General features: G+C 32.7%; 2 protein-coding genes across 8 annotated transcripts in view; one reads left to right on the top strand and one right to left on the bottom strand.

The window, feature by feature from the left end:
- The window catches only part of ANGPT2 (angiopoietin 2), a 72,500-nt gene extending 69,781 nt beyond the window's left edge, over positions 1-2,719 (bottom strand). The window contains exon 1 of one of the 4 annotated variants that reach the window (XM_074287952.1): positions 1,984-2,719. In XM_074287952.1, the coding sequence (XP_074144053.1) occupies positions 1,984-2,271 (288 nt within the window). In that variant the 5' untranslated portion in view covers positions 2,272-2,719. Of the gene's footprint in view, positions 1-1,504; positions 1,634-1,983 lie in introns of those variants that run through there. The other 3 variants (XM_074287953.1, XM_074287955.1, XM_074287954.1) reach the window with 3 other exon arrangements.
- Positions 1-23,812, top strand: part of MCPH1 (microcephalin 1) — a 314,170-nt gene that overhangs the window by 218,214 nt on the left and 72,144 nt on the right. The gene's annotated exons all lie outside the window — the stretch shown is intronic.

Below are 23,812 nucleotides of genomic sequence, written 5' to 3'. Positions count from 1 at the left end.
TTGTTTGATTGCCCCAAAAATTCTGATTTCTGGAACCTGGAATATGTTTGGGGTTAAGCAACTCATGAAATAAGGTGCTTAACTTGTTCCTTCTCTTAAACTTTCTCAGACTTATAGGAAAATGGGATAATTTGGCTGAGAATTATTAGATTTGGTATTTACCTAAAAATGGCCTTAATTATAGTAAGTATAATTAAACAATTTTGTATTTGGTAAAACATTCTTTTATGTCCCCTGACTGTTTATTTAGGAAATGACTTACTAGCTGGATAGATGGGAGTGTTTACTACTTTACTTCTTTCATCCCTCCCTGAGCTTCTGTTAGCATTGGCCTTTAACCATGTCACAGTTAAAATGAGTAGATTATTAAGTGTGAACATAACAATGGAAAAAAGGAAATAGGAAGTTAGTGTCAGGTAGATATTTAGGACTTTCAAATATGTGAGCTTGTATTGCTGAATACCTCCCATACTTAGCTAAGCTATTTACACATAGAAGAAAAGTAAAGGGTTTTAAAGATAAGAAAGAATAAGCCTTTAGTAGAGAATATACAGAGCAGATGTGGATCTTTTCACAGATATTTTCAAAATTGTGGGAGTTTTTTTTTAAGTTATTGTCATTATTTCTTAGAAGTTTTAATTAAATACTATTGGAACCAATAACTAATTCAGGTGAGGAATAATGGTGAGAGGATTTATTCATATATTGACTCCTACCTTCAGTGACATTTGGTGATTTCCCTTATTTTAAGTGGATAAAAAAAAGCCAGGCAGAGATCTGTTTTGAGATTAAGATGTGATATGCTCCTAACAGATAATCAGAAAATAAATTAAAGATTTCTATTCTAGATGGAGAAAATACTTTGTGATATTTTCCTGAGTAAAACTTTGTTAGAGAACTGGTAATTATTTCAATTATCTATGCAATTATAAGTGATATCTTTCTACAAATTTTGACATTAATCATTTCCACCATGCATGCATAATTACTATTTCATTAAGAGTACTATAATGAATGAATCATTTTTCTCTTTTTCCCAATAGAGAAACTTTAGAAGTTTTGGTTTTTCTTATTTGGAGATAAAATTTGCCAGAGAAAACAGTCATTTCTTGAAGTACAACTTAGCTTTCAAAATACCTCTTTAATTATACATTTCTTGCAAAGTTTGTGGTACAATAGAAAGAATAAGAATAAGAACAATAATAGTGAATATAAGGCAGCTGATCTTGACATGGCATTAATTCCTCTTTACTAAGACTAACAACAATCACACGTGGATAATTTTGAAACCAGTTTATTGGTTTCTAGGAGAAATGGCAATACTGAGTCCCTCCAGAAAGAACACTTGGTAAAAACATAGTACAGTTTACAAATGACAGACTCATAGACTAAAACACTAAGTTTCTGAAAAACATAAGGTCTATTTAAGTTAATTTCCTTTCTTTTTACAAAAAGCTATAATTGGTTTCAGTAAATAAATTCAGGAAATTGGTAAAGCACTTACTCCAGAAGGTAACATTGCCACCATCCGCTATTTATCAGTAATTATCATGATTAGCACGTTTTTTCCTTGTCCTGGCGCTGTTGTGCTGCTTACCACTTCCCTCACATGCCTGCAGCCAGTTATGTTAGTAATTGGTGTTACTAAGTTTAAATTACTTGTACAAACAAAACAGCCTAGTTGTTTTGCAGAAAACTATACTCACCCTCCCCCTCTTATTCCACAACAGACACACACACACACACACACACACACACACAGACACACCATACATTTAGTACTGACCCTCTAACTTAGGGGTAAATTTGCTTGCTTCTCATTCTAAACTTTTCATGCAAGGCTGGATGAGATTATTCATTGAGATACACAAAATAAATGGTATTCAAGAGCTATCTTTGATGAAATTTGCTGTATTAGAGCAGAAATGAAAACAACAGAACCTTAGTTTTTTTCATCCAGCCATATAAATGGTATTTTCCTACCTTCATAAGCCACTGAGTGTTATTTTCCATGATGTTTTCGAGTACTTGTAGCCTCTGCACAGAGTCATCATAATCCAGCGGGGCATCTCTCTGCACTGCATTAGACACATAGGAACTAGAAGTAGAGCGACAATTGTCCATCTCCGGCAATAGGAAGGTGTAACTGCATGATCCATGCTGAACCTGATACTGCTTCTTCCCTATGGTGTCCAGGCTTTTCCGAAAATTGTTGTAGGCTGACGCCAAGACAAGATCATAGCTCAAAGTAAAGAAAACAATCAGCCACATACTTTCCTTCAGGGAGAATGCAGCCAACTTAGCAAACTTCAGTGCACTTAAGAGTCCAGATCATTCATTTGTCCTCTGAAATGCTGTGCTATGCTGTCATGTGTAAAGTACACTTTTGACAGTCAGTGAGTTCCTGCCCCCACCCACCTTTTCTAGTAGCAAATTTGATTTAAAAGCAAAACAAAACAACAAAATGCTGCTTTCTTTCCAGTCCTCCAGTAAACGGTTAGATGCCAGCAGGAAGAACAGTCCTACCCCAATTTTGTGTTCTGGCTTAGCTTTACAAGTAAGCTTTGGTGTTTCTTCTGTTTCTTTTTGGAGCAAATTCTACAGTGTCCGTATGTGAATCAATCACTTTCCTTTCCTTATATGATAAGTTGATAAGAGCAGCCAGACATGTGTAGCTTAACTGCTCCTCCCTCTCGGCTTCTCCGTTATCTTCCTGTAGGGGGGTCACTCACAAGGCAACAGGAAAATCAGAGCTTACTGCTATCCAGCCAATACAGTATGGGAGAAAAAACCTGGGGGGGGGGAGGAGGAGAATTGATCAGTTACAGGACCCCTGGGTATTTTATAAGCACCACCCTAACAAAGTATTTCCTAAACTAGTGCCACAGCCCTTTTGCCTGAAACTGGTGTAATAGTGTTAGTTTTTCAAATTTTTGAATTTTTTCATTTTGAAATACAATGAAAATTCCTCTGTTTCCTTTTTTAAGTAAAAAACAATATATCAGAACCTTTGGTTATGTTAATATTATAAATTAAAAGGAAGAAGTTTTGTTAAGAGATTCACTTTTTCATAAGGAAAAAAATTACAGTTATGTGAATTTTGAACCATGAGTGTTTTACTTTAACATACAGAATTTTGAATTCATGTGAATATTGAAAGATTGGATCGTTTTATTCAATCAATTTAGATGCCTCAGTGGCTTGGCTCTGAAAATATTTGTTATTTGTTTATTGTATTTGAAATATTCAAAGTAAACTCAGATACTAGATATTGAATTTCAGTATTATATATGTATATGTGTGTTTGTATATATATATGTGTGTATATATGTATGTGTGTGTGTATATATATATATATATATATATATATATATATACACACACACACACACACACACACACACACACACACACACACACATACATACAGAGGAGGAGAGGAAGGAAGAGACAGAAGGCAGAGAGACAGAGAAAAAGAGGTGGGAGAGAGAGAGAGACAGAGAGGAGAGAGGGGGAAGGAGAAAAGAAGTTAGAGATAGTTCACATATCATTTGTAGGGACAAAAGCTCAAATCTGCCTTTGAATTACAGTAGTAATTACTTAAAAACAATATATAACCCACAGCACTATGTGTTATTTGGGATATGACAGGCCAGATCAACTGCTTTGTAACTAACAAGTATGATTCCCTATGTGGACAGAGGGAGAGGAGAAAGAGAGAAGGAGGGAGAAAAGGAAGGAAGGAAAGAAAAAAGGAAGAGAAAAAGGTTCTTTCTATCTCCAAAACTTTCAGAGAATCAATTAATCTGTCCAGAGTTTATAGGACTAAAATATTTATTCCATTGTAAAAGATAAACATTTGGGGATTTAAAAAAAATCTTAATTAAATATGGGGTGTTTAGAAGGAAATAAGGGAAGGAAGAAAAGAAAGAAATAAAGAAGGAAGGAAGGAAAGAAAGAGAAAAAGGATCTTTCCTTCTCCAAAACTTTCAGAGAATCAATAAGTCTGTCCAGAGTTCCTAGGACTAAAATATTTATTCTATTGTAAAAGATAAACATTTGGGGATTTAAAAAAAATTAATTAGATATGAGGTGTTTAGAAGCTGAAGGATTAACAGATTTGGAGTTTAGAATCCTTAGATAACTTTTCAAGAGACAAATTAGGGAACTGGGGTGGGGGGGTGGAAGTAGGAGGAGCTCTTCTGTTTTGTGAATTCACTCCCAGCTTGTTTTTGTGTATGTCATATCTAGAGAAAAGAAAGAATTGTTTCTTTCAATTATTTGGTGTTTAATATTACTTGCAGTTAGAGGAAAATGCAAACTATAGGCAATTTCAACTAAAGGCATCACTAATTCAATTCTCAATTCATCTATCCTCAGATAAAAACAATTTACAATGACCCTCAAATAGGCTAAATTTGGATTGTTGATCCCAATTAAAAGCATCAGGTTTTTATTCTATTCCCCCTTATATCCTAGATGTTTCCATTAGCTGTTCACTGGAATCATTACTTAGTTGTGTGTGTGTGTGTGTGTGTGTGTGTATACACACACACATATACATGCATGTATATATATATACACACACATGCATGCATGCTAATTCTATTGTAATATATACATATATTGCTAAAGGATTAGAGGATCATAGATCTAGAACAGAAGGAGATGTCAGAGTCCATCTAGTCTAATCCTCTCATTTTTACCAGATGGAGAAATTGAGACCTAGGGAGCAAAATGATTTGCTCAAAGTCACAAGTACTAAGATGCAAAGGAAAGATTTGAAATGTAGGTCATCTAACTCCGGATCCACTGTTCTTTCCACTGTACTATTGCCTCCTTATGTAATATTATGTTAGACTGTATGTAGATGTATGGGAGTATATCTAGGGAATACAATACCAGTATCTTACCTATGGGATTGGCAAGGAAAAACAAAAAGAATGTCTATAAAGCCAGATTTTTTTTCTCTGCCTGTGAATACACTGAAGCATCTGAACAGATTAGAAGATAAAAATACATAGTCCAGATCGCTTTCTGATGTTCAATAGACTTCATTATGGTGCTTCAGCTGTCAATTATCACAGAGAAGTTATGTCCAGCAACTTGCTAATGAGAGCTAGAGGCAGATGAGGTTATAAAATTAAAAAAAAAAAATTGCTCCTGACTTCAAATCAGGACAGCCTGCATTGTCCAACAACTCCCTCCCCCCATTCTGCTGAACAGCTTTGAGTTTTGCTATTCACTTAATCATGTCTGTTTTCTCTCATATACCTCATCTTTTCAACTGTGATTTTGGCTGCTTTCAGTTTTGTTAGAACATGACCAAGTTTTCTTTGTACCTGTTATTAGCTATTACAGAGGCAAAACCAATTTTATAGGCATTAAAGAAATAATCATTCCTCAAAAGAAAAGGATGAGCTAAAATCAAATATAAGAAGGAATCTTTAGTATCTTACTTCTTGCATTTTAATCAAAGTTACTAAGATGTGAGTAATAATCAAGAAGGGGGTGGGGGGAGAAATGGTATACTAGATAAAGAATTAAGATGTGAGTCCATCCTCAACCATAAGTATGACTTTAGATGAATCACTTAACCTCTCAGTGACACTGCTCCCTAAAATTCTTTAGGGCAGAGCAGTTGCTGTTCTACATTGGTTGAAAGAGTTTCTTCACCAGATGCCCTATAAACAAAAGGAATCCCATATTGGGATCCTACCTTCCAAGAAATCAAAGGTGTAATGATATAAGAACTAACATGTTATATCATAAGAGTCAGAGGTTTAGAGCCAAAAGAGATCTTACAGGTTCCCCAGTCCAATCCTGCTTTTTACACTTAAGGAACTGAAGCCAACAGAGTTTTAATACTCTGTTCAGTCACACAACTAGTGTTTAAGGTGGGATTTGATCTCCTGTATTCCTGACTCAAAGTTTGTCATTACTTGGTTCATTATGCTGTACTGCATTGTGTAAATCACAGAATATAAGAGCTGGACAGGACCTGCCTCTGAATAAAACCTTCAACAAATGGGTCATCCAGCCCTTCAATACTTAAGACTATTATCATAGTCCCTGTAAGTCTTTTCTTTTATAGACTGAACATTATAAGTTAACTTCTACTGATCCTCATATGGCATAATCTCTTGCTCTCCTCATGTTAGCTGTTCTTTTCTGGTCTTCTTCCAGCTTGTCTATATCCTTTTAAAAATACAGTTGCCAGAACTGAACATGTTACTCCTCATGTAATTTGATCGAGGCAAAGTTTAGTTGAACTATTATCTCCTTCATTCTGGACTATATGTTTTCCTTAAGGCTGCCTACAGTGGCATTAGCTTGATTTTCAGTTTCCCTATCACACTGTTGACTCATATTTAGCAGGAAGATCATTTTTACAGTAATTATTTTCTATCTATTATCCCCTCTGCCTGTGATGTTAGGGTGATTTATGAAACTTACATATAAAAGATGAAATTTTCATCTTTTTTTTTTCCATTTAATTCACTGTTCTAACCTGTTGAGATTTTTTATTTGAATCTAAGTGGTGTCAAAGTGGTAGCCCTTTCTCCCAGCAAAGACAAGAATGACATCTATGATTGCATGCAAGTCATTGGTAAAAATATTGAACAGTTCAGGATGAAAGACAGATTCTCCTAAGATCTTGCACTAGAGCTCACCATTCAAGTTGTCATCAACTCATTAATAGATTCTTTGAATCTAGTCAATCAAACAATTTCTGATTCACCAATATATTATTATCTAGCTTCCATATCTCTCCATTTCATTCATTAAATGTTTTGGTAAAACCAAATATAACATATCTACCTCATACCTCATAACTCATACCTCATACCTCATATTTGCTTGATCTACTAGTAAATCTCCAAAAAGGAAATTAGTTGTACAAGTAAATGCTTAATAATCAATCTTTAGGGGGAAAATGTGCATTTTTTTGTTTAACTTTCATTATCATCATTTTCTCCATCACTTTTTTAAGCCTAAAGGCAATTAACAAAATAATAATAAGTCTAGCCCTTGTTTACAAGGTACAAATGCTTACACTGGACATTTAACAATTGGCTTTCCAAAACTGGCTTGAACTGGCTTCAGCATACCACTTGAATTTAGTTAAACTAAAATGACTATTCTTAAAGAGCTGACTTTAGTGACTGTTGCTATCCTTTTAATACTCTTAACAAGCTGTCCTTTTAATAATGTGTTCTGCAGAGGTTGGGGTTTTTCAGGAATATGATGTCAGGCTCACTGATCTATCCTTTACATATCCCATCATCTTCCACTTTTGAAAATCTGTATTACATTTGATTTTCTCAAGTCCCACACTTTCTCAAGTACAACACTTATTTTCAAAGATCTCTCAAAGACCACAGACAGTGGCCAAGAAGTCGCATGTGCCAATTCTTACAGGTTTATTACTTGAACAAGATGTTATCTTATTGCCCTACATAACTTAGATTTATACTCCAGCTAACTATTTTTATTCTTTCCTACACAGTCCAAAGATCACTCATCTTGGGAAAGAATATAAAAACAAAATAAGCTTTGATTAGTTTAACTTTTTCACTCACATCCCATCCATGGTCTTATCCTTTTGATAGTCCTCTTGTCTGCTTGAGAATTTTTTTTAAAAATTGTTTTCATTAGCATTTATCACTAAACTCATCTTATCTTAGATTATATAGTTCTGGGCATCTTTCCAATGGGAAAAAACTTTTCTTTGTATTCATCCTAAGTTCTAAGTTTGCTTCAGTCTTCTATACCTGCTTAAAAATATAGATGTGCAATGAAATCTCTGGGCAGATACATTGGTCAGCTTCACCTTTTTCTTCTCATCAGTATTCAAACTTTTATACCTAAGAATTCTACATTATTCACGAGTCAGCTTTCACTGTAGCATATTAGACCTTTGTCTAAAAATGAGAAAATTTCTCTCCCCAAATCTGTGATCCCTGTCAGACTATGTCAATATCTCTTCTCCTTCTTTAATATAAATGATAAATTATCCTCAAAATTTACATCATGTCTATTTTAGCAAATAATTTTTCCTTTTTGATCAGAATTAGATTCATAGTAATAGTTACTTCAAATTTTCAAGACTGCAGTAGTCATTAAGGCATGTTACAAAGTTAATGATTCTGCTTTGAAGTAAAAGAATTCCTGTAGATGTATGAATATTTTATGTCACCTATCGCTACAGTATCCTACTTTAGCAACAAACTTGAGATGTGTACCAGAAGCTTATCACTTTCCCTCTCTGGATGTTTTGAAATATGTTCCAATTGAATTATTGGAATTAATTCTTTGATTCTCATCCACATGCTCTTCATTACACTTTACTCCTCAACTTCCTGAATGTCCCTACATTAGCATATCTTTTTAATCCAAAATACTAACACAGCATTTCTTTCTTTTATGTTCTCCTTGAGTATGATCTTGCATTGCCATTTTCTAATTTTATGTTCCTTTGTACTGTATCTCAGTGACACTGCAGAATTCAACTTTGCCTCTTTGCATTAAGACCTGTAGTTCAACTTGTTTAATACTTATACTCTTTGCATTTATATATAGACGTGCATTTTATATATTTATGTAAATGTGCATATCTATATAGGTGCATGTTGTCCCTCTGGTAAATTTTATGTTCCTTAAGGGCAGTCACTATCTTATCTTTTTATCTTCAGTATTTGCACAGTGCCCAGCACATAGATGGCACTTAATAAATCTTTATTGATTAATGGATTTATTGGTTATCAATGGATTGCTGTTTGATTCTTGGATTACTATTTTTCTGGTATGTTGGTCTTCTATTTTTTTTTCTTCTTTGTTCTTATCTAAGGTAAATAAGCCTGAAAGACATTTATATAGACAATTCTTCTCTCTTTTTATTTTAAAACCCTCTTAATAAACTCCTACCCATTTTTTCCAGATTATTGCTCTGCCTGCCAAAATGTTCTTAATAATTCATAATTTTGGTACAGAGAAGCATCATTTTCCACTGGACTAATGTTGGCTGAAAGCAAATACTAGAAGCTTTTCCGTCCTCTGTAATAACATCAGGAAAGTCGAATAAGTCAGTTATAGACTAGAGTTTAAAATTTATCTAGGTACATCATAAATAATTGTTTATTAATTCAAATAAGGCCTCCTTCTGACTGATCTTCACAGAGCCCAGATGACAGAATCTTCAAGCTAAGATATTAAAAGTCATATAGTTTGTTCCATACCCAACCAAGAGTCCTCTCTATAATTTCATTGAAAATGTTTAGGATCAGGAACCCCAGCCATTTAACTTTGGGACAATTCCAGTTGTTAAGAAATTGATATTTTCCCCCTCGTATCAAAAAAATGGAATGTTTATATCTATTTTTGTAACAGTTCTACAGTCACGCTAGATCTGCCCTTTGAAACTGAGAAAATCTCTCTGTATGAAAGCCTTTCAGATTTCCTTATCATTCTTAAGAGTTATTTTCCTGAATGAAAATTTTTAGTTACTTTAATCGACTTTCATATGGCCTGATCCTCTAGTCTTTTCTCCATCCTTGTTACCATTTCCTTGTCCTGAAGGCTTTCTATATTAGGGAATCAAAACTCTCAGGGTATCATACCCTGATCATCATAGAATCTTCCTATGCACATAAATACTTTTCAGATGATGAGGCAATGCAAATTCATAACAAACCTTAAGTGTCTAAGGTGAAGAATCACTCATATAGCAGGAACCAAGAAGTATTTGCATTGAACTAGGGAAGTTGTCCAATATATGGATATTCTGAAATGACTAGATTGTTGATATAAGATCTGGTAACTTATGGAATTCTCCAAAATTAGAATGAATTGTTTTGATAAATAGTGAGTTTCCAATCACTGAAAGTGTTTAAATAGTGGCTAACTGACTGCACAGAAATGTTATAGAGGAGAGTGCACAGATTTGGATTGCTACTGATGACCTTGGTAGCTAAATGTCACAGTGACTAGAATGCCAAGCTTGGGGTCAGGAAGACTTATTTTCTTGAATTCATATGTGGCTTCAGACATTTGCTGGATGACCTTGCAAAACCCTTGTTTGCCTCAGTTCCCTTATCTGTAAAATGAGCTAAGGAAGGAAATAGTAAATTACTCCAGTATCTTTACCAAGAAAAACTAAAGGGGGTCAACAAATCAGACCTGACTAAAACAACTGAACAATAAAAATAATGATGATGACCTCTGTTCTTTCTTCCAGATCTGATTCCCCATACTGATACAGATGTTTTAATAATTGTTTTTTAATTAATAAGAGTCTAATAATAGGCTATGAATGAACCAATCATGTTTTTAAAGTATTTGGAAAACACTGAAATTACTGAGTCAAATTGATTTAATAGCATTTTGGTTGGTTTATGGTGACCATTTTGTGCTCTTTTTTTTTTTTTTTTTTAATCTGTATAATGTCATTTCTGAGACAGCAGTATTAATGCAAGTTTTTCCTATGACCTAAGTACAATCAATTTTAAATTATATCATCTTTGCCCTCAGGTATCCTGAAATGGTTACTACCAGATGCTTGTTTGATGATTCTAACCTTAATTTTTGGAAAGTGCGGTGTGCTATTCTGGCAAGAACTTTCAGTTCCTAAGTCTCCAGACCTAGAAATAAAACTAGGACATAGTGTTTTGATTTCAGCAATTTGTAAATATATAATTTCCTTAAATTTAGTATATATTTGAATACACGAATATAATATTGGACATATGATGAAAGCCTTAAGGTAAATTAAAATAAAGCCAGTATTTTAAATAAACATTAATATTCATTTTAAGTGGAACAGTTAGATTCACAAAATTCTAGGAAAATAGCAATATAAGATAAAAAGTAGTGTCTTAACTTTTTTATACAGATTGAACCAAAATGGAAAAATTACAACACAAAACAAAACAGTTTCATTCCTATAATTCTAGTTAATAATACTTTATAGCATTGAAGCTTGGAATGCCAAACTTAAAATTACATTGTGGACTTGTCCATTGGACTCTGCACAAACTTTTTTTTTTTAAAGAATCATTTTGGTATAATGAAAACCTGTATTCATTTTCTTCTGCAGACATTGGCAGTGTCATCCTGTTGGAATACACAGGAGCCACCTGACAGTGGCTGCTGGAGTTCCAACCCAGAATGGGTCTCCTCATGTGATGTTATGCCACAGTTCTCTCTTATTGTCCTGACTCAGTTTCCCTAATTATCCTGACTCAGTTTCTCTAATTATTCTGCCTCAGTTTATATAATTGTTCTGCTCAATCCTGCAAAACCACCCCTCCCTCTTAATCAGAATATTTGATAAGTATAAAAGATCTTATGTTTTAGAATATCAGAATGCCTCTCCTCATCTCAAGCTATTAGAATATTAGATACTGTCTTATCAGAGTGCCTCCCTGCCATCTCTGGTGGCTGACCCAACCCTGTCAGAGTCCATTGCTGCTCTCAGCACTCTGACTCCACCCCTGCCTCAGTCTACCTCCTATGTCTGAGCCACATGTATATATGTCTTTGAGAACTCACATTGTTTGCTGTATTCTTGGAGATGATAGTCTCATTCAGCCCTGGGACCAAACCATGGATCCATTTGGTCCCTGTACAATCTCTCCCTTTCAAATAAAATGTTAAATACTCTCTAATCACTATCTTGCCTCAGTTTCTCAGGCATTACAGTGAGAGGATGATACAAGGAGACTTCGAGGAAGTTGCTGTTCTTTGACTGAGAGGCCGTTGCATTTTCTGACTTCTCTCCTCTTCCCTCTGCCTCCAATTTATCTCACTCCCAGTCTGCAACACCTGTGTCAACAAAGGCTGCCCTGCAACTCCTTCAGATGCTATGATACACAGATGTGTAGACTCTCGAAGTACTGACCTATCCCTTAACATCATCCTGTACATTCACCTGATCTTTCTGTACCTCAATTCCTCATCTGTAGAGTTGAACTTTATGGTCTCTCTAACTTCCCTTCCAGCTGGAACTCTGTGCTCCATGATCTTATGATTGCTGTGTATGTGCTAGTAATGATGCCTTTAAGGCAATACTTAATTGTTTAAGCATACCCTGTTTAAGCATAAAAAATCTTAAAGTACTTATTTTAGAAGATAAGAGCATCCCTGCTTAGTCACCTCCATAATACAGTCACACAATCAAGGGATAGAATATATTTTACTGCCAAAATCTCTTGATGATCTGTAATCTTCTGGAGCCAAAGCAGCTGCATAACATATAGAAGACCACCATGTATGCCTTAAAATGTCATTTATCTATGTGAATTGTAAACAGGAAGTCACATATGGAATATTCAAGTCAATTTTTCAATGAAGACTAAGAACAAAATTAGTTTATTGGCTGGAAAATTAAGTTAAATTTGATTCGTTTTCAATATAATTTTCATCTTCTTGCTTTAATAGCTATTTTTTGTTATATTTGGTCATCTCTCATTTCATCATGAGTTCAAGGGATCTGAGGCAGGTTTTGAAATCTGTAGTTTATAAATCAAAATACTGTTGCCTAGTTGAGCATAGTTTCCTACTTAAACTGTATATGGTGTATAGCAGAAAAACAAAATAACTGATCAAGCAAATTTAAAGTATGTATTAATTCTTTCCCTCTTAGAAATTGGCATTCACACTATATAATTCACCTTTGAAATAGGCAGTGAAAAGTATATTTTGTTAAAATTAAGCATTTAACTGTCAATGGTTTGAAGAGGGGAGTGTTTGCCAGATGTGCCTCAGGCAATTTCCTTTTCTGGGAAACAACAATTTCCCCTATACTACCAGTCTGTTTTTATTCCATATAATGTGAGTGTACTACTTTAAGGAATAGATTCCTTGATATCACGGACATTATCTTTCACAATCATCTTTGTACTTACTGTTTCCCAGCTTCTGTTTGACAGGACTATGTTGAAATAACTTCTTTGAGAAGAGAAAGAAAGTTGATGTTAAAAGTAATATAAGAAAATCTTGACCATAATTCAGGCTGGCTTTGTAAATGGTCATCCTTTTCCCATTAAGGTACCTAAGTAAAAAAGATGCCAGGAACCTACATTTTATTAGTTTTATTTGACATTTTCATTGAGAAATAAAAACTGAAAACAGATAAGCAACAAGGCAGTTATAAAAAGAAAATTTACTTTCTAGAGCTAACTAGGATATTTAAATCATATAAAGATTTATCTTACCATGAAACCAAATATAAAGTGAGCAACTAAAAAACTCTTTAATTTCAAGTCATAGTGCAAACAATGTTGTTTATTTGTGGAAACAACATGGCTCTTAATCTGTTAGAACTGCAAATAAAGGTTTCACATTGTCTGAATTTCTGGAAATATAATATTTCTTTTTAATTGGAATGATTTTTCTTATATAAGAAACCATCTTTTAATTCAATTTTATGATTCTGAGATGTGATTTACATTCTCAGAAAATTATGTAGAGGTCTTTTTCCCCCTCATCAAGAACAAATGTCAAAAAGAAGTCAAGACATGTAAAGCACAAAATATCCAAAAAAATGACTATATTTTTGGTCACTGTACTAAAGCATTAGGCCCTTGATATTCTTTGCCACTTGTTCCATGTCCTGGGTGTGATATCTTTTTGTTTATCTGCCCAAGGAAAGAAATGTTATGTGTTTTCTTTCAGTGAGCTTAAATCAGTGAATACAGTTTTCCTTATGACCTAATTTAATTGAATCAAATCAAAATCTGCCTCTGACTAATACAGTATTTTTATTAAAGAATTTGAAGTGGGTTTCTTGATGTCAGTTTGTTATGCTTTTATGTAAAGTAATGCTAAATTTAATTAAACTTTCAAAACAGTTAGATTCTAGTGGTCATGAATAATTAGTAGAGATTATCATAAATTCCATGTTTTGTTGCAACTATGGAATAAAAATTTTTCCACTGTCTCAGAGAAGTGACTTAATATTCTTTAGATCAATCTTCATTTAATTTGCAGGTAAATTTTTCATCTTAATTATGGAGAAGCCATTAAAATAAGAATTTTAGAAATCCCAAAAAGGCAACTAATTTTGAGATATGTTATCCTGTTCTTGATTTTAGGTTAATATAAATAATGTCACTATATCATAAAGGCAAAAACAGATGACCACACTTTTGGTATTCTCATCTATCTTGCAAACTTGATTTTTTTTTTAACTTCCTGTGGAAACTTAGACCTGACAATATGGTTTGCCCTTTTCCCTACCAAAAATGAAGTTCAAATCTGTAATTTTTAAAGAATTTTATAAAGTCAATGTATGTTCAAGAAAAAATGGTTTCCTGTAAATTTGGATTTGTTATTTAAAGATATAAATTTTTTTATTTGTCTTATTCTATCCACACATTTATTAGTATAATATTGGAAATATAATCCAAATAATGTACAAATAATCCCATTTGCACATCTTATTTTTTTCCTAGAATTCCTTTCTTGGCTCAGATAAGGACTTTATTCAATGTTTCATTTAATATTTATGAACTTTTATGAACGATAAAATGTCCAGTAACATGTAATTTTAACTTATGGATTATAATTCAAAGGAATATTTAAATAAAGAGAAAATAAAAAAGGAGCAAAATATATATAAAATCAAAGGCTTTAGACAAAGGACATGTATGACAATATAAGGCATCTTATCCTACCATCTGTTTTCCTTAAAGAACTCTGTACGTATTCTTTTTTTAACATGAAAGAATATTTTCCGAGAAATAAATAATATGCTTTTCTCAAAAATCATAGAATACATTTCAGTGAATTTTTTTTCCTAAGACAAAATAGTGTTGTTTAAGAAAAAACCTACAATTATAGGAAACCCATATAAACAGTGAAAGGAAAACCCATTACTTTCTTTGTATGCTCCCATACTCCCTCTGCTGGTTCCATAAATACTAAATGTTTACTTCAGGCTCAGGTACAGTTGTGTAAATAAAGATCCAAATGAAGAAGTCAACCAAAAACAACTATTCTTTAGCCAGGAATGTTGCCAGGCTTCATCTAAGCTCAGGAAAAAGCTTCATTTTACAAAAGTCTGTCGATTTTTCAAAGTGATGAGAATTATTGATGAACTAGGATATTATTTAGATATTCTGTTTTGTACAGTAATTTCAGTTATTAATCTTTGAATAAAGCACATATGTAGGATCAGTGTTAAAGCAAAAGAAGGCTTTGAAATCTTGATTGTTGGAGAAAACTAATGTAGTATAAATTCATATCTGACTTGTATGTATTGTCTGAATTGAGGGAGAGATGTTTGTGTCAATCAGTCAATAAGTATGCTTAGAGACAAGGAATATCAAAAAAGGGAGAGAGTGAACAAAAAACTGTATCTGCTTTAAAGAAATGTACATTCTAATGGGGGATGGAAGTGGATATCAATGTTTCTAAGTTGAATGATTATATAACAATCAATTTTATCCTCTTCACAGACAAATCGAAAGGTTGCTATTACCCCTGTTCAAATTGTCTGATTCCAACTTAAAACTAAATGATCTCTAATGCTCTTTTATAGTTCTACCATTCTATGGTAGTGGTAAAAAATTGACCTTTTTGGCCTTTTTTTCAATTTTCAGTTTTCATATCTCTGTATTTCAATCAAACTTATCACTTCTGGTCCTATACCTTAATGTGCCATTTAATTTCTTTTTCTTTGTTCATACTTTTTCCGGTGCCTGACACTCTTTATTTATTTGAAATACCACTTACATTTCAATACTGCTTAAATACTCCCTTCACCTGTTTTGTGTTACCACCCTTAGCCATCAGAGCTCTCTCCCTCCTTTGAACTCTCATGCCCCTCATGCATTTTGAAACTATGTTGTACTTCCCTCTTTTCCAGATTGTAAATTCTTTAAGGGAAGAACCAGACTTGTTTTTTGATCTATACAAAATATATAAGTTTCTATCAGCATTTGTTAAGTTAAATTGATTTAAAATTTGGGTCACATTTTGTTATATATAATCACTGAAAAATATAATAGTGACCTGCTTTGTTATTATTCTTCACTCTTAATGATCAGAGTATTGGTAATTTGAGTATATGGTGCTAAATAAAATGTTTATTCATTATTATTGTTATTGTTTATTCATTTCAGTTGTCTTGGATTCTTTGTGAACCCATTTAATGTTTTGTTAGCAAAGACACTGACTTTTATTTCTCTAGTTCACTTAGGAATTGATGAGGAATTGAAATAAACAGGGTTAAGTGACTTGCCTAGATAATTAGTATCAAAGACCAGATTTGAACTTAGAAAAATGAGTTTTTTTCTCTTCAAACTTGATACTGTATACATTGTACTACCGAGCAGCTCTTTTAATTAAATCCTCTAAAATTAGCCTTTAATAATCTTATATATAGTAGACACTTAATAAATATTAATTTCATAAATGAATTCTGCATTTTATCAGACATTCATTCACCTTTAAGGTTATTTAAGTTCCGTCATCATCAAACATTTATTGATTTAGCAATCAAGGAACTACAAAATCACATAAGTCAGAGTCACACAAGACCTGGCAACTTCCACTAAAAATAAGAGATCTTACTACAATATTCCAAAAGACAAAAGATATAGACTTTAAACCAAAAGTAACTAATCCTAAAAAAGTTAAGGTGCAAGGAGGAAGAGGAGGAGTCTTGACCTTTAATGGAATAGAAAATTTTAAAGCATCTCTGATGAAAACACTAAAAGCTAACTAGCAACTCTGAAGTTCAAACACTGGTCAAGAGAAACCTATAACAAAATATTTATTTGAGCAATTGGAAGGTAAGATGATGTAGTGCTAACATTCTGATGGTGGAGAAATGTGTCCCTTCAGAATCTTAATGTCTTACTAGCTTTATAGAAAGAGTGCTGACCTTTTTAATATCTAAAACACTAAAATTTATAGCCAGTCAACAAGCATATATAAATAGTACTCCCCTATCATGATTGTGAGAAGCAAGTGAGATAGGACTTGTGTCTTATACATAGTAAACATCATATAAGTGTTAGTTATTACCACTACTATTACTGCTACTACTACTACTTGTTGTGCTGCTGCTACTCTTCCTTCTCTTATTCCTCTTGTTGTTGTTTTCAAAGGGTATTGAGGGGAAAAAAAACATGCAGGGAAGGGGTGAGGGATGAGTTTGTTCTGTTCTGAGAATTTAAATATATTAAACATAAAAGAGCTTGAGCCCAAATGAGAAAATAATTTCATAATGAAAGTTTAAAATACTTAAAAGATCATAACTATCACCTTAGCTAATATTTATATAACACTTTAAGGTTTGCAAATCACTTTGTAATTAACAATTTATTTTATCTTTACTGTGGGGAAGTAAATGGTATTATTATTTTATTGATAAAGCTAAAGTAAATAGCTGGGAAGAGGGGAAAGAAGAGAAGGTAAAGGAAATAAAATACTGCTGTAGAAGGGAAGTTTTAACTTGGCATTTCTTTTGATTGAGGACATGAAGAAAATAGTAGAGCAGCATATATCAAATGAAATTCACTTCTATCTGAAGTGGACAAAAGATGGTTGAATATGCACAAAGAGTTTTATGTACAAACATTAAAATCAACAGAGAAACAATCATGGATTGAGACGAATGGATGCTGGGATCAAGCCAGATTAGAAATAGTCATAACCAAAATAAACTTCCTAATCCTATAGAGAAGATTAAATTGTATGGGAAAAGGGTAGGGGAGATAAAATCAAAGAATTGGAATTTATAGGGGTGCTTTAGTTTGCATCTTCAACAATTGGGAAATAGCCAAACAAAATGTGTGAGTATGATACAATATTATCACACTGTAAGAAATGACAGAAGATTTGGCTTTAGATAATCCTGGTAGCATTAATTGATATACAGTGAATTGAACAAAACCAAGATAATAATTTGTATTAAAACAGCAACACTATAGAGAGAAACAAGTTGGAAAGATTTAAGAAATCTGATCAATGAAGTGATCAACCATGTTTCCAAAGGATTATAATGAAGTATATTACCCACTTCCTAAATGAAAGGCAATAGACACAAAGTGAAAAAAGAAACATTTGTTTTTTGATGTGGCCATTGTATGGATTTTATTTATTTGGTTAGAAGATGAACAAAGGGAGGGAAAGTTAACAATAGTAATATAATAATTATAACAATACCATATTATATGTAGCAATATATAACATGGTAATAACAAAAAAAGCATTTAGGTATTATTTTAAGATTTGTAAAACTCTTTAAATATGTTATTTCATTTGATTTTATAATAATTCTATGAGGGAGGGGCTATTATTCTCTCCATAGTATAGATGAGTTTGAAAAAGTAAATGACTTGCCCAAGATCATATATTAGTTAATTGTCTGAGGCAGGATCTGAACTCATATTTTCATGCTTCCGAATCCACCATTCAAACCATTATGCTACTTAGTTTTGTGGTTTTGTAAATCATTGTAAACTTTTTTTTTGAGGGTGGGAGGGTTGTGGAATTTTTTAAATGCACAGAATTGAAGCTAGTTTCCAAAGAAAGAATGATCAGTATAGTTTTCAAAGTAAGTATAGTTATATTTTTTAAAAGTAAATGATATAAATGGAGATTCACAGTTTCTTATAGAATGTAAATCTATATTTGTTTCCTCTCTATAAGACAGGAATCAGATATTTCATATGTTTGATAGTCAAAATGATGAGAAAAAATTTTTTTTTCTTTTGTTTTTCTTGTCATGACTAAGAATATCTCTACCCAAAGATTGCTCTTGTGTGCAAGAACATGGTCACATTTTCTTTCCAGGACCAAACACATCACTTTGTACTTTTGAACTCCTCCTGGAAGATGTTTAAAATACGATCTCTGAAAACAATCAGTTTAAGCTAATATGATGGTAGAAACTACCCACTGGGAAGTGAAGAGGGAAAAAGATGCTTTCCAAAACTGGTATGCCTAAGAAAACATTTAGCCAGAACTTGCAGCTGTTCACTATCTGTATTCAATGCTAAACAACATTTTAGTTGGCAGAAGATTAAGTGAGAAAACAATAAGGCTTGAAGCCTAAAAGTTTGGGAAACCCCCTTTCTATAATATGCTCATTTTGGGGCTTAAAAATGTGCCAATTTGGCAGAAACATGGGAACAATTCCCAATTTTCCTTTTCCTAAATACTGATGCTTCTATCATTTAGGATAATATTTTAAAAATTAAATGTGTAAACCATTAAAATAAAAAACTCTTTATTACGAAATTATCCTCTGTATGGCTCCTTTAGTTCCCTCTCTATTCTGTATATTAAGGATTCCTAATTTGGAATCAGAGATGTTGTTTATTGAATATTTTGATAACTATAACTCAATATATTTATTTCATTTGCAAGCCTACATATTAAAGACTTTATTTAAGGAATCCATTTTACAAAAATCTTCCCCTGCCAAGGGGACTTCAAGATATCATCTTCTTCAATGGCTTTAATTATCATTTGTAAGCAGATAACTCATATGCATTTAGATATCTAGGCCTTAATTTTTCTTCCAATTTCTATCCCTCATTACTAACTATTTATTAGACATTGAATTCCATACACATCTCAACTTGATGTGTCCAAAGCAGAACTGGTATGTAACATATAACATATGATATAATATACTCAAATGGATATTGGATCTCATCTTTTTGAAAGTTCTTTTCAATGATGTAAATTGCAATTTACTCTGCCAGTTTTGACTCTCATCCAATCCTTTCATAAGTTTTAGGTCACATCATTTTCACAAGTATCAGTAATTTGAAGGAAATTCAAAGAATAGTATCAAATGTCATATCATCAGTGGAACTTATATTCAGAATTATGTTTATTTCAGTCATGTATCATCTGGGTGAAATGTAAAAATGTGATATAATTATTTATGTTCCCGTAGACTATGTTGATAACAAATAAGATCCAAACTCTGAGAGCTACTCTGGATCAAGAGTACCCCCACATTCCTGAAGTCAACACGAAACTAAGTTAGTCTTCAAGGTATCAGATAGCATTATGCACTTACTTTTAGCTCAGTGTTCCTTCATTCTTTATTCTTAGGTCATAATTCTACACTTATAATCTTTTTATATTCACTATTTGCAGCATCTCCCATTTAAGTGCCTCAGCCTAATAGCAGAGAAAATAACTTTAGGGAGATAACTTTGACTACAAAAGATTCTCTCATGAAAAATTATGGCAGCCATTTCATTTTGTCCTTAAGAACTAGCAACCTTGCAAGCCTACATTGGCAAAAAGAAGGAAAATCTAAAATGTGTATGATTAAATCCTATATTTTTTATTAACTTTTTTGTTTGTCTTGGCTTTTTATATGAAAAATATTTGTGCAAATATTTTAGTATCTAGATAATATAAGCCTAATTCATCTACAGTATTTGGGATCATTTGTACTTTTTTTTTTTTTTTTTTTACCCATGAAATTAAATCTCCTTTGAGATATAAAAGATGTATACTAGTTTATGTATTGTTTCGATTAGTGAATAATCAAATGGATAAGTTTTCAAATCTTGGAGTGGAATGTTAGAGATTATGTGATCCAAATTAGTTATATAGATGAGAAAACTGAGATCCAGAGAAATGAAGTTACCCAGAGTAAACTAACTACTTAGTGATAGAACTAAGACTAGATAAAACATAGGCCTTTTTAATCCCAATTCAATATGGATAGACCCAAATGAAGCTAGCTAAACTATACACAAGATGTATAGTAGAGAGAAAAAATTGAAAATTGAGAAATATATTTCCCTCCTAATATGGTAACTTATTTAACATGCCCTTTTAATAATGTCATATTCCTACTTAAAACATTTAGTGTCTCATTATGACCTATAGTAGCAAATGAAGTCCAGACCCTTTTAGAAAAGTATATAGGCTTCTCCCCCATCTATCCTCAATTTACTTTTCTTTCCTTATATTCCACTTCTTGCCAAGCCTATTTCTCTGCCAATCTATATCCCTTGCCATGTTATACATCTTTCTGTTTTACTACCTTTATTTATTCTGTTCCTTTCACTTGAAAGTTTTTTTCTCTATTTCTGCTTTTAAAATCCTACCTATTCTCTAAAGTCTAGTTTAAATCTCACCCTCTCTTAAACCTTCTATGCTTTCCCCAGTTTTCTGTCCTCTAAACTTCTGTAGTTCTTTGTATCTTTGTATCTTTCACATTGCATTTGTCTTACTTTTGCATACTCTCTCTCTCTATATATATATATATATCTTATCTCCCTTAGTAAGTTATAAGCATATAAGCATATAGACCGTGATTTTATACCTCTAATGTATTCATTCAATCTCAATTAATTTACTAAATAAGTCTATATGGAGAGTACGTAATCAATATTATTAGTTGAATGATTGAAATCTAAGATGAAATTAATTCCAATACAAAGAACTCTTCCCCTTAAAATTTGTTTTAACTAATGTAAAAGACAACATAGGAAAAAAAGATTGTTGTCAAGAGTTCTAACAGTAAAAATTCAATTTTTAAAAAATTTAAGCTACTTAATACATTCTTCTTAAAGCTATATATACTGAAATATTAGTTTATTTGCAGTAGATCTATGTCAACATGCAGTTATAGTTTTCTTACTTGGCTTTCATAGTTGGAAGAATAGCTTATCTTTAGTTATAAGTTACATATTATCATTGTTTGCAGATTGCCTTAATCCTGTCCAAAATATGAAATTTTGCAAACATTTTTAAGCCATCGTAAATTGACTTCCATAGCTTATTATTTCAAAATATGATAAACTTATTTGGACAAAATTTAACCATTTGTAGATTGGTTGGGTTCCATTTACGAATAAAGTTCTGTCATGCTTCAGATTCATTGGAAAATGTATTGGCTAACATTTACATGTTGCATAATGGTTATATGTGAGATGGGGCAGGGGCAGATATTATTGAGAAACCAATGGAACCTGAAAGCCAAAAAACAAAATATAGTTTAATGAAGCTACCCAGTAAGGAAAATTTGGTCAACATGGCAAGGCCAGATTAATTTCCTCTTCTCCCCTCTACCCCTAAGTTCTAACATTCTTGGCAACACAATAGAAATGATATTTTGATAAACATTTTTCTCAAACAGTTTGGTTTGAATATTTAGGATGAAACTGTGTTTCTAATATTTTGAGAATGTTTTACAGTTTGTTTCCTAATTCTTTCTCAGCAGCAAATATATTTATTATTAGTAATGATAAGAAAGCCTCTATAATAGTGATTGGTAAAGGAGAAAAATTCTGTTAAAAAAATTAACATGTCCCCAAAGTCAGAAAACTTCAGTATCGACTATGGACCACCACAGTGATATGTACTGCACTGCAAATGTCCCATAAGTTTCCTGTTTAAATAAGACAGTTTGGGTGAACACTACAGGGTAGTAGCATTTGACTTGTGGGCACAGCTGGAAATGTGACCTAGAGCAATCACAGCTGTCTCTGTGTCCCTTCCCACAACTGCCAGCTCATTCTTTATTCTGTATTACAACCTAAATCTTATTAAACATTCTTTTTTCTTTTTTTACTAAATATAAAAAGCTGATCTAAGGAGGACCATAAATAACCAAAATTTTAAGATATTTATCTGGGCCAAGTAATGCAGAAATACTAATACAGTTTCCCTGCTACACCCACCTCAAATTCTTCTATTTAAAATACCTTCCTAAATACATCCAATAAGTTTGTACTTGTATTTTTTTTCATCTTGTCATCAGAGAGCAGTGGTGACATATAGGTCATGTTTCTCATCAGTCAGTACTGGGTAGATTCCCACACAGACTCAGTTATCTTTCTTTACTGTCTATGAAGAACAAAGGAATGCTGGAGTTAATCCTTTTTTTTTTTTTTCCTTTTTATAAAATAAAGACATATGGTTAAAAACTGGCACTCATTTTATCCTGTATTATGAATTAAGTCATGAGAACTCAGGATACATTTATTAAAACAATATATCTGGCTTCCACACTAGACATTCTGGCCCAATAGCATGAAGAATGGGGTTTTGTGAGAAAGGTGTGGCAGCAAGCAGAGAGGGGAGGTGACCTTGTTCTTATTGAATCAGGCACTTATATTAATGAAAGTTCAATAAAGATTTGAACAAAGAACTCTGTCCTAATGCCAGTAGAGACTATAGATTTCCCAAGGCAGACATTTGGACAAGAATATAATTAGGACAAAATGGCAATTCTGAAGCCAGAGAAGAAATGTTTCCCTCACTTATGTCACAAATAATTTTGCTAGTATATAGACATATATATACTCCCTCTACCATTATTAATGGCTCCCAGTTGTCACCCCATTTTTTCTGTTACTTCCCAGTGGCAATCCCCCAGTCCTCCCAATTCCATCTTTCTGAGCATCTCTCCTCTCTCCCTCTATTTCAAAAAATTCTTATTACTATATGACCTATTGTTACAATACCCCATTAAAAAGTCTTTGGCCATAATCTCTCTCCTTTGCCATTTCTTCATATTCCTATCAAAATATTCTTTTATTTCCTATAAATGTTTTAATACAAGCATAAGAAGATTCAGAATTCTAAGGTCCAATATAAGAAACCATGGATCTGACAAAACGGTAAAACCAGTCAGTTTTATTGGGGAAAAAAAAAAGTCCCTTCATTTTTGAAAAGGACTAATGATAGACTAGGTGATGTCTTGACTTGTATATAAATTAGATTTCAGTGAGGCAGAGTTTGTGCAAAGTTGCCAGTTGCTCTTTCTTTCAAAAGCCAGTGGAAAACCATTTATAGTGACCCAGGATTCAAAGGATGACCT

This window comes from Sminthopsis crassicaudata, chromosome 2, assembly GCF_048593235.1.
Source record: "Sminthopsis crassicaudata isolate SCR6 chromosome 2, ASM4859323v1, whole genome shotgun sequence".
NCBI classification, from domain to species: Eukaryota; Metazoa; Chordata; class Mammalia; order Dasyuromorphia; family Dasyuridae; genus Sminthopsis; species Sminthopsis crassicaudata.
Note: the sequence above shows the minus strand (reverse complement) of the source record. Positions and strands in the feature narration are given on the sequence as shown.